Here is a 12,490-nt window from a genome sequence, read left to right as displayed (position 1 = left end):
ACTGGCTAAGTGAAGAGAATGGGACCGGGACAAGGTGCTGGGGGGAATGAGATGAGACTGAGACAGGTTTGAAGGGACAGAAGAATCTGTGCCCACTAGATGTGCTACCTTCCAGAGCTTGAACTAGAACCCAAGATCCCTAAGTCTCACCTGTCCTCTGCTGTCAGTAATACCTGTGGAACCCACTGGCAAAGTGTCTCATCTCCCTCTAGTGCTGGTCCATATAGAGGATGACAACCTACTGATGCTATCAGTTACGCTATTAGCTCAAAGGGAAGAGGTTTCTGTAGTGTATCTAACGGTTCCAGCCCTGCTTGACGACTTATGAGAGTGGCAGTATGATGCCACATGATGGAATTTGCGATTTTTCAGCTTGCCTTTTAAAAATCTAGGAGATTACACACAAAAAAGCTACACACAAGAACATTAAGGTTGCACAGTGAAGCAGTCAGAAGCTAGGAAAAGCCAGAATTAATGTTGCCTGTACACCCTTAATTTGTCTTCCTCATATGTATGCATTATGATAGAGTCTTTAATTACATGATCATGTACTATTTTTCCACATGACCCTTGCATCCACAAGTGAACAGGATGGAAGGTGCTCATGTAATGAGCAGCTATTCAATATTTTATTTTATTTTCATTGTGCATTGTGTGGCCTTAAGCCTCATTTGCTGGACACTATTCAAACCCTGCTCTGAAGACAGAATTATTAATTCATTCATGGACTTTTCTGTAGTGCTTATCACATAGTATCAGAGTACTTCACAAACGCTGTCATTTTTACAACTTCCCTGTGTGAAGAGAAGGTGGTATTATCCTCATTTTACAGATGGGGAAGTGAGGCACAGACAGTAAGGTCAAAGGTGTCCACTAATTTTGGGTGCCCAGTTTGAGGCACCTAAGACCTGCTTTTCAGAGTACTTTTCATTACATAGCACTTTCTGTACTCAAAGCACAGCTCTCACTGACTTCAGTTGCAGCTGTGAGCACTCAACACTTCTGCAAATCAAACTCCAGGGTCTCACCTTAGGCACCCAGAAAATGAGGAACACCTAATTAGTGACCATGTGTGAGAGGTTTGGTGTAAGTGACCTGCCTGACATGAGACAGGAACTCTGGGAGGGGAGGCAGGGATAGAATTCAGTTCTCTGGGCCAGCATTTGATTGCCTTTAACCATGAGATCATCCCTTCTTTTTCTGCAATCCCCTGCCTCATTCACTGCAGACCTTCCAACTTCTGCAACAAATGAAGCAGGGGTCCTCTACATATCTCCACAGCAGGTCCATCCTGTACACTGAATGAGGTGGGGGTCACATGGAAAAAATAGAGTGCAATCATGTAAGTTAAACATGTATCATAAAGAATAAGCAAAAAGGGACTAAATTGAGGTTGTATAGGCAGCCTTAATTCTGACATTTCCTAGCTTTTCAGTGCTTGACTTTGCAACCTTAATAATCTTATAACAGCTTTTGTGTGCACTAGAAAATAACAGGACTTGTCAGGACAAGTGTTTTCCATTTTGATATAAAAATGAATACATAAAATAAACACATTCACACTGATTAATTTTTAATAGCGTGCCACCTTCAGGGCACTGCAACATAATTAAAACATGCAATAACTTGATAAAATTCTCTTAAAGTTGAAACAGAGAAAACCAAATAAACATATCAGTATGAATAGATTAAAAATAATGAATATGGGGGGCCAACAGTGATCATAATGAGCTCTTTTTTGAAATAAATAGTCTTTCAAGTATTTGGTATTTTAAAATATGATGGAGAGACTAAGACTGATGTCAGCTGGAGGAGGGATTTGGGGATGCATCACTGCATTCTAGTGTTGGTCTGCATTGTTGCCCTTTTTCCCACACCATATGTAAAATCATCTTGGTTCATTAAAAAGACATTGTTGAGTTAAAAATAGATATTGCAGATTTATTTGCGTGTGTAACTGATGCCTGAGATAAGTAAAGACTTTTTTTAAATTAATTTACTTCTCACCATTCACTGTTTGTTTCCACTTCTGCATTTTTTTGTCAGCTTGAACCATGAAAATAGAATAGTCAATTTCATGTTTGTTTATAGTCTATTTCTGGTTCATATGTACTATTGATACTTGAAAACACTTTAGAGGAAAGCTGTTCCTTTAAAAAAAAATGCATTAAAATTTTTCAATGTCATGGCAACAGATTCCTTTGTTAGGCTTTGTAGAAACTTGCTTTATACAAAACCTGAATTTGGGCCTTAATTAACATGATGTTACTTTCACTTAAGCAGGAGGAATTAATTGTAATCAAGACACTTGCCGTAAAATAGGTACACTACCTCGGACTATGAGGAGAGATCACATTCTTCCTGTCACATACACACATCTATTTTGTGCACTGCTTGTTTAAAAACATTTTCATAAATATTTAACTACAAAACTTTACTGAAAAAGGAATGCATCACATTTACTAGCTGCTGGTAGTGAAATACCTTACTGCTACTTACTGTTGCTGCCTTTGGTGAAATGAGGCACTGGTTATCGAACTGAAGTGTAAATTGCTATTGGGCCATGAAGAACTAGCTGGTCACCTGGTGCTGCTGACTTTTCTTCTTAATTTCAGCTGGTTTTATAGTCATCTATGCTCTTCATTGCAGCAAATGGTCTGGATCCCTGTAAAAGTGGCTAGAAGCTGCCTCTACTAGGGGCTGCTGCTACACAGAAGGATGAGAGGAGATACGAGCAGCCCTGAGGCTGAAGTTTTCAGCCACCAGGGAGAATTGCCAATGGGACTGTAAATTAGACTGAAAACTATTAATAATATTTATTATTTGTATTTTGGTAGTGCCAGTCATGGACTAGGATCCCATTGTGCTAGGTGCTTTACAGACACAGAACAGACTCCTGCTCCAAAGAGCTTACAGCCTAAGGGCTTGTCTACACTTACAGCGCTGCTGTGGTGCAACTGCCCGGTGGAGCTGCATTGCTGTAGCGCTTAGAGAAGATGCTACCTATGCCGATGGGAGAGCATCTCCGGTTGACATAGCACTGTCTACACCAGGAGTTAGGTCGGTATAACTACATCACTCTGGGGTGTGGAAAATCCACACACAGTTATACTGGCATAAGTAGATAGGGTAGACCAAGCCTAGGTATAAAACAAGACACAACAGGTAGATACAGACAGATAGATAGGGATGCACAAGGAATCAATGAGACAATAAGACCATGCCTTTCTATGAGTTTACAGTCTTGACTGGGCCTTGGTCATTACAGAAATACAAAAACATTTATATTAATGGCGACGACTCTACTGTGGAGAAGGGAATCAATCAGCTGAGCATGACTTCCAATAGAATAGAGGGAGAGGACCACCAGGAGGATTGGAAGACCAGACAGTAGGGAATCTTGGGGGAGGGGAAGAGGAACAGAATGGATGGTAATGAAATTGCAAAAGGAAACCATGTGATTTCCTTTTTAAAGGAAAAGGAAAATATTTGTTCAAGTGAGCAGTGGCTACATTCACCACAGGGATATTGTTGTTATGAATGACATAATAGGTGGTCTGCAAAATTGAGACTAGAAGCATAAGTGATCCATGCAGTTGTGAATGGAATATAATGTGGTCCATGAGACAATCTCTCTAAAGATGTGGTTCTCTGTACGCGTAAGTGTGAGAACTCCAGAAATAAGTTGTCAAACAGGAGGGTTTAACAGTTAAAATTACTACCATGATCAAACTGCTTCTCTTTCTAACTGAACTTAACTAGTCATCCTCCAGTCCTAGTGAATTTGTTTAGTCCAGGAGATTTAAAACCTGGTGGTCTTACTGTACTCCATCTATAGTTTTGCAAGAGACCTAGTTTACTTCTGAACTGCACTATTACAAATTAAATACTCACCATTAAAATAATACCTCATGTAGCATAAGTGTGTTTAAGGTGAATTTAAAAGCTTTTAAACAGAAATTTTAAAAATATGTACATTCTTAAACCATTAAAAAGTTTCACACTGAAAAACATAAGATTAAAATACTGTTTCCTCTGCAGCAGTTGATATCACAAGCAGTTAATGACAAATCCTTACGTCTTTATCCAGACAAGTGCTCATTGAATTGAATGAATGAGAACTGAGTAAAGGTTACTGGATGCTTGTGCTATGTGTGTCTGATGTCCTTAACAAAACACAGAAGCCTGAACTTACTTACTGCTAAGCAGGGAGAGGAGGCAATGACTTTCAGATACTTATTATATCTAAAATATATATTTGAAACACATTTCTCTCATCTATAAATTAACCATTTGCATTCTAGACACACAGCATAGTTCTGAATGTTGAGCTAATTTTCAATCCTGATATTCTTCTGTAGATCAGATTCAGTCCATTCTATGTCACCTTCATAGCATAAGGGTATATCTACACTTGGAGCTGGGGGTCTGAGTCCCATCTTCAGGAGACAAATTCACACTAGCTTTCATCAAGCTAGCACACTAAAACTAGAATGAAGCTGCAGCAGCATGAGCTGCAGGACAGGCTAGTCATTCTGAATATGTGCCCCTGAAAAACCTTAGGCACATCGTTGGGGCAGCTAGCCTGTCCTGCCTTCTGTTAGTAGCGTGCTAGCTCAATGAAAGCTAGTGTGAGTTTGTCTCCTGAAGATGAGAATCACATCCAGCCCCAAGTGCAGACATGCCCTAAGTTTGTCATTGAGTAGGCTAATATGCATTAGTTAAAGGGAGAAAATACCTATGTATTGGTTTTGTTTATTTAACAGTGCCTGCACTTTCAGCATCTCAGTTCTGTGTGGTCTAGACTATAGGTTAGACTATGGGACAGGGAATTAAGAGGCTTAAAATCTACTTCCTGTTCTGCCACTGACATGCTGACCTAGGGCAATTCACTTAACTGTCCTGTGCCTCAGTTTTTCTATCTGCAAAATGGGCATAAAATACCGATCTTTGTAAAGCGGTTTGGGATTCTCAGATTACATGTGCTATATGAGGGCAGAAAGGTGTTCATTCACTTTACACTTTTTACCTTTTGTATTTTTTAAAACTATTTTTAAATGCGTTTGCATATACCAGCTTGTATAGATTTTCTGAAATATACCTGCAGGATAAGCACAGAGCCCACCCAAGACATGCGTTTGTTTAATTGTGTGCCTTTTGTATCATAACTTTCAAACACAGCAGCAATTCTATCTATCTTGGTTATTCAGAAGTGTCTCTAATGTCTTCTTTCAGTGTAGGAATCACAAAGTTAAGTGACTTTGGCTTTTTAAGGATGTACAAGATAACTAAGAACATAACCATTTTATACATCATGTCTTTGCCAAACTCAGTACGGTCTAGTGTAGCGTTTTTCTTCCTTACCATATGTGATGTGATATTGTTAAAATAAGAGATGCTTACTTAGGAAGTATTTATTTTGATGAGATGAGCATGTTAAAAATAAATTATTTTACTAATATTTTATATGATGTAATTTAAATTCATTAACTGAAGATTCTGTACTTTGGATAGCAATACTTGTAATGTGTGAGGTTATTTGAGGGTTAAAACTAAGCTATCTTTTTCAGAAACCACATCTGACCAGAGTGACATTGAAGGCCGGATCAGGGCCCTAAAGGATGAGCTACGGAAGAGGAAGTCTGTTGTTTATCAGCTGAAAAAGGAACAAAAGAAGAGGCAGAAGGAGAGGCTGAAAGCCCAGGAGGCTAGTTTGATCAAACAGCTAGAGGTTAGGAACAGTTAGAAGGGCTAAGTAACAAGTCAAACTGTTAGCATAGTATGAATTGGTATATTACAGTCAGTTGTTGAAGAAATCCTTTCTCTTGGACTTATTGATGCACCTTGTTATGACAGCAGCACCACCATTCTGGTACTGGTTTAAATATTTCCAATAATTCTATAGTAGCCCATGTGGTACTGATATGATGGGCTATCCTCTTCAGGCTAATCCACCAGTAGAATGATGTAAGGGGGTTGGGTTTTGGGTTTTTTATTTTTTGTTTTGTTTTTTTTTTTAGTAGTATATTGACTCAGACTTGACAGACATTGTTGGAGTCTATAATAATAAAATATTAAAACTCCAGCCACTCGCAACTGAAGAGCTGTTACTTGTGCAAATAAGCTATTTGTCCATACGCACATGAAAACTTCTTGCTTTGAGAGCAGTCTTCTAAAAGGAAAGGATGCACTTTATTCATTTGATAACTTCTGTTTGCTGATTGATTCTTCCAAGAAGTTGTGATTTGGAAAATTAACAATCTTAACTTTTTCACACTCAGTCTTATGATGAGTTTATAAAGAAGACTGAAGCAGAGCTGAGCCAAGACCTGGAAGCATCACCCACAGCTAAACCTCAGATTAAAACTCCATCTTCGTCTACTGAAAAACCTAAAATCAAGCCACCTCCACTCCATAGGTAACTTGGAACTCTCTTTGTAATTTAACATTACCTTGTTAGCATTTTTCTAGGTCAACTGTACAAATGCCTTTTCCAGAATGTGCTACAGTTGTAATATAAAGTAGTTGTGTGAAGATACTTCTGAATGAGCGTGTAAGAAAAGTACAATGTGTGCAAGCTTCTCTGTTCCTCAAGAGAATAGATCTCTGTTATGTACTTGGAGAACTGTAATCTATCTGAAACTAAACAAAAACGTGTGTGTGTGTGTGTGTGTGTGTGTGTGTGTGTGAGAACACTCAATAGCATTTTGCGGGGAGAGGGAAAGTTGATGCTATCTCAGAAAGTGCAGCAATCATTGGTATAGGGGAAAATCACAGGGAGGAAACCTGAAGACCACAGCTCCGTAGGCCATTGGAGAATGGCAGTGTGTTGATGCCTTATGCTAGCCCAGTCAGCAAACACATCATCAAACAGACAAGCATTGTATAAAGTTCCCATGCACAGTGTCAGGGTATTCTATTCTTGTCCTATCTCATCCTGGTGTCCTAATCTAGGTTTTTCTGAGCAGCAGCAGCTCCTGGTTATATGGAATTGTGACAAATATTATGGATGGCTTTCTGAGCTGGACAGTTCTCTTCCTGGCCCCCTGTGCAGGTGCCTTCTGTCCCTCCCCCTGCCATAGAAACCATTCATACTTATAACTTAAACCTAGTTTACAATCCAGGGTTTCAGAGGTAAACAGTGCATTAGCCCACTACACCTCTTGGTGCATCTCCTTATGGTTCTGTTTCCCACCCCAAGAGATGGTGCTAAAAATCCCATTGGCCTCTCAGTAGTAGGTTTACATGCTCTCAACTGCAGAGGGTAATATTTCTTACTAAGCTAATCTTTATTAGAAAGAAACCCTCCCCAGAATGTATCGCATCCCATGCATACATACACACACCTTTACACGCATGGGGCACGGGTCACTTGCTGGAGGATTCTCTGCACCTTGAGGTCTTTAAACCATGATTTGAGGACTTCAAAAACTCAGACATAGGTTAGGGGTTTGTTACAGGAGTGGGTGGGTGAGATTCTGTGACCTGCATTGTGCAGGAGGTCAGACTAGATGATCATAATGGTCCCTTCTGACTTTAAAGTCTCTGAGTCTATAATTAGTTTCTATAGTCATCTCACCTTTAATGCACTCTTGCATTGAGGTACAAGATTCTTTAATTATTGTGTTTGCACTTACACTATGACTAGCAATTCCAGCATCTGGAACATTGGTGCTTCACTTTATTGACTTTTCAACCCTAGGCCTGAAGCAACCAAGAATTGGAAATCACTGACTGAGTCAGAGCGGTCCAGAGTATCTTTGGAATCCATTGCAGAGCATGTTGGTATGTAATTGGAAAATAAATGCTGCAGATGGAGGCGTCCTTTCATAAATCTTGAAGAATTCTATTCACTGTGTTTTTAAAAATACCGATTCTTTCATAATCTCTAACTGTTTGCTGCAAGGTGAGAAGAGATTTAGAGAGAGAGTGATTAAGTCAAAATTGAATGCATAGTACACACTTTTTCTTTATAGTTGTATTTTTTTTTCACATTTACATTTGTTTTGAGTCTAACATTAATCTTCTGAAGAACAAATTTCACTATTCCTCCCCTTAGATGTAAAGCATTTTATTCGGGTCTCTTCTTTTAAGAGACTTTTTAATAATAAACAGCCAAAACATAGTGGAAAGAAAATGGTAAATTTTAGAAGAATATTTTAACTAAGACAAAATTATAGCATCTTGGCTTTTTCTTCTTGCTCTATCACTTCAACTTAGGAGACAGCAGAAGCAAACAATGTGCTGAACCACAAATATTTGGTTCTATCCTTGCTGAGGCTTATGTGAAACATCAAAAGTATGACAACTGTTTTTCTTTTTGCCTTTTGTGTTTCCCAGCATCATATAATTTGAGAACACTGCCCTTGAAAAAGCCAAAAACAATTAAAGATTTTCTTCTTTTGTTCAGATATTTTTCAGTGGTTTACTATTAGTGTTTATCTCTTCACATACATTTATAACCTTGTTTACCTTTGTGACCTCCAGACAAATACCTGAGCTTTTACCTCCTATAACAAAGTCCCATTCCTCAATAATAAACTCTTCACAGAACAGCAGCAGAGGTAGGAGGTTAGAAAGAAAGCTATGGAGACATAATACATACGGAATACAGAGGCTGCTGTTGTTATTTACAGGACAGTCCAGCAGCCTGTGAAACTTTCACAGATCCCTGTTAATATCCTTTTGTCTCAAATCTTTTGACTGAACAGCTGTTTAACTTTGGCTGCAGTTTCCCAATAAAATAACGGGCATTCCTGATCACACCTTGTTCTGATAGGATTAAAAGATATCAAAAGATTATTCTGGATGATTTAGTATTGTGATTATTAATTTTTTTTTTATTTAAGATGCTGTATCATCAAGTTCTGAGAGGTCTGTGTCTGTACACGTCAAGAGACTCATTGACTCAGAGGTTCATGCAGAAGAACCTTCCCGAACCCTATCCCCAGTCTTCAAGTCACCAAGGAGATCCAGAGCTGAATCTGGTGATTCCTTGGACAGTGTGCCCTCATCAGCTCTTCTCCAAGATCTAAGAGATGGTGGCAGAGTATCCCATGTGTTAGTGAGCAAGTCAGAAGATGTATCCAGTGACGATATTGTGTCCAATCACAAATCTGATATACAAGAGGAGATGGAATACATAAAATCAGAAGAATCCGAGGTTGAAGATGCTAATAATAAACACTCAGAGGGTTCTGGTGCTTTGTTGACGCTAGATATACACCAGGAAAGCTTACCAGAAGTCCTTCCAAAGAGAGACCTCCACTCTGACACTGAACAGTCTCAGAAGGAACTATTTAGCTTGACTGCTGAAAATATTCAGAGTAGAGAAGAGATCTCAAAACAGAGACAGACAATCAAAGATGATGTAGGGAGTGATCAAAGTGACAGATCAGAAAAGTCCTCTCTCAGCTTGAGCAAGTTGGCACAGGAAAAAGACTTCTCTCTGCCAGAACAAGATTTTACTCAAAAAGAGCCATCATACTCTGAAGATTTTGTGGGGTCCTCCCCCAGAAAAGAGACATCAGTTGAAGAAACTCCTTCTGCTGAATGTTTCAAAGATGATTTTGAGATGCCTACATTGTCACACAGAAAAGATTCTCAATCACTTAGAGAGAAGTCACAGCATACAAAACCATCTAGAAGCAGATCCACCAGCCTTGGCAGTGAAGATGAAATCAGTGAATATCTCAGTGACAAGTCTCTCTCTGTCTCTGGCAGTGTGCATTCAGAGAGATTATTAGAACTCAAGTCACCAACAGAGTTCATAAAAAATAAAGAACGCAGTGATGTGGAGAAAGAACAAGCCCCCATTGAATCACCACTTTGGGTCTCAATTTCCATCACAGAAGAAGCAAACACACTGGTAAATTTCAATATTGGTGACAGGATACTTGTGAGTAACGTCCAGCCTGGAACACTGCGATTCAAAGGCCTGACCAGTTTTGCCAAAGGGTTTTGGGCTGGAGTGGAGCTGGATAAACCTGAAGGAAACAACAATGGGACTTACGATGGTATTAAATATTTTGATTGTAAGGAAAAGCATGGTATTTTTGCTCCTCCTGAAAAGATCTCTCACATTTTAGAAAGTTTTGATACCTATATAGACACGAATGAAGATGAAGACTCGTTCTTTGATGACAGATTGGGTCAGCACCACAAATCCGAGCAGAAAGACAAAGAAAGTTCCAAATCTGGCAAAGATGAAGAAAGCAAGGGAAGAGATGCAACTGAGAAATCGTCCCAAGATAAAGCTCCACCAGGCATGACTGCTTTAGAAGCCTCTGTTGGGCAAAAAGTTGATGATTACTCCAGTTCTGAAGTAAACCATATAAAGGAGGTTTTCACAGCTGTTAGACCACTTGCCAAAGAGCAGTCTGTGGTGGACTGTCTGAAAGATGCTGTAAAAGATGAGATTGTCCATGCACCATCGGTTTCTACTATAGAAAATGTTGCCACCATTCTATTGGAAGGTACCTCAGATGGTATATTGTCTGAAAAGCTGGAGAGGCAGCAGTCCTCACGGGAGGAATGTACTGAAAAGTCAGATAATTTTTCTTCTGGAGTTTTGGAAAAGCCTGCAACTCCACTTCTGGACCTATTGACCAAGGAAAAGAATCAATTAGAAGCCCAACTTAGACTGCCTCTTAGAGAGGAAGAGAAATCAAAAGACCAGCTAGAAAAGGTCTCCTTATTGACAGACAGTCTACTTAAGGATTTTGTTAAGGACACTGTCAATCAGCTACAGCAAATCAAGAAGGTCAGGAATGAGAAGATTAATTTTAGCAATCAGGAGCTCTGTTATGTTCAAGAGGAATTATCATCCAGAACCCCAGCCCAGCATATGGAGGAGCAGGTAGCAAAGGACCTGCAGAACTTTTTTTTAAGTTCTGAATTGGAAGATGAAAGAGAAGAAGTTTCCTCTCCAGATATGTGTCCCAGACCAGTGAGTATATAGCTTGCATTGATTTCAGAAGCTAATATATTAATTGTTTGTTTGTTTGGATAATTATTGAATCTGAAGATTGTTTTCTACCAATTTTGTTTCTCCCAAGTGTTGTCAGGTGACCTCCAGTGTGTGTCTCACTTTATGGTATATTCTGAAACATTTTGGGGATTTACAAAGATGTATGAAACACCTACTCATATCACATGAAAAACTGAAAAACATTCTACTTAGAGAGCATTCTGCTTACATATATCATCTTTCCTGTATTAGCCTACCCTGTTTTTCATAATCCTAATTGAATCTGCATGAACGCCGACTCTTGTATTTGAAGAGTAAGTTTGCTTTTGCTTACTCTCCATATATAATAATCATCCTCTGACCTTACAGTTAGTTGCTATAGAGATCATTAAGATGTCAAGCTGCTAAAGGTGCTGGGTTAACAGCTCTCTGATAAGTGAAGTTTTATATCCACTGGACAGATATATCATGAACAGTGGAAGTTCAAGCTTCCCCAGAACCACTTCTAAGGGTAAGAATATAAGACATGGCCTCTTTGCTGAGGCTCTTAACAAAGCTGATAAATGTGATATTCTCAATATGTTACTATCACAGAAAGCACCAGCTCACTTTCACATATGCCACCAAACAACCGTCAGCTTGTAATGGCTTTTAGTCTACTGATTTAAGCTAGATTGATACTGGTGGTAAGTGAAGTGGAAAGTTACATATTCCATTACCAAACTGGTCAGCCACCCAACCCCTCACAAACAAATTGGTTTCAGGGCAGAATGAGCAACAAGAACAGATGATCTATTTTAAAAAATGCTTCTCTCTGTTGTAAACTCCCTAATACAGTAACTTTTCAAAAACATTGGGGAAGAAATGATGAAAGTGCAGGTATATGAGTAGAATCAAATGTTTCCACTGGTTTGGGGTTTTTGAGATAATTATTCAAAAGTGCTTTATAAACACTGACAATCATATCAGAAGTACATTTCAAAATCGAATTATAAGAAGTGTTTGTTGGGCAATAGAGTACATTACTGCTTTGAATAGTAACTCTGTAATTCTGTTTCTTATTCCACAGGAGAGTCCAGTGTTTGGTGCCAGCGGACAGGAAGAGCTTGCTAAGAGGCTGGCAGAACTGGAGATCAGCCGGGAATTCCTGAGTGTGTTAGGAGATGATCAAGACTGGTTTGATGAGGACTTTGGCTTGAGCTCCCACAAGGTCCTGCAGAAGCAAACTGAAGAATCAGCGGTGCTGCCCAAGACAGAGACACAAAAAGTGCCACCTAAGCCATGTGAGGAGCCTTTGGCTGTTCCACATACTGCAGTGGAAGTAGAAGTCATGGTGCATGCAGCAGCTGAGGAGCTGTGGAAGTTGAAAGAGCTGGGTCATGATCTTCAGAATATCAGCCTTCCCATAGACCTTGGTAATACCACCAAAGAGCAGGACATGGAGACTATAAGCAAACAGGTCTATAAACAGGTACAACCCTGGGGAACATAGATCTCATCCCCTGGATACTTGCCCTCAGA

At 39.4% G+C, this 12,490-nt stretch overlaps 1 protein-coding gene across 1 annotated transcript in view; it reads left to right on the top strand.

Moving 5' to 3' along the window:
* CEP350 (centrosomal protein 350) overlaps nucleotides 1-12,490 on the top strand; it is a 147,295-nt gene that overhangs the window by 116,599 nt on the left and 18,206 nt on the right. The window contains exons 31-35 of the mRNA XM_045028635.1: nucleotides 5,571-5,731; nucleotides 6,282-6,418; nucleotides 7,703-7,785; nucleotides 8,850-10,948; nucleotides 12,039-12,440. Of these exons, the coding sequence (XP_044884570.1) occupies nucleotides 5,571-5,731; nucleotides 6,282-6,418; nucleotides 7,703-7,785; nucleotides 8,850-10,948; nucleotides 12,039-12,440 (2,882 nt within the window). The remainder of the gene's footprint in view (nucleotides 1-5,570; nucleotides 5,732-6,281; nucleotides 6,419-7,702; nucleotides 7,786-8,849; nucleotides 10,949-12,038; nucleotides 12,441-12,490) is intronic.

Source organism: Mauremys mutica, chromosome 8, assembly GCF_020497125.1.
Source record: "Mauremys mutica isolate MM-2020 ecotype Southern chromosome 8, ASM2049712v1, whole genome shotgun sequence".
NCBI classification, from domain to species: Eukaryota; Metazoa; Chordata; order Testudines; family Geoemydidae; genus Mauremys; species Mauremys mutica.
The sequence above is the reverse complement of the archived record's forward strand: the minus strand, read 5'-3'. Positions and strand labels throughout refer to the sequence as shown.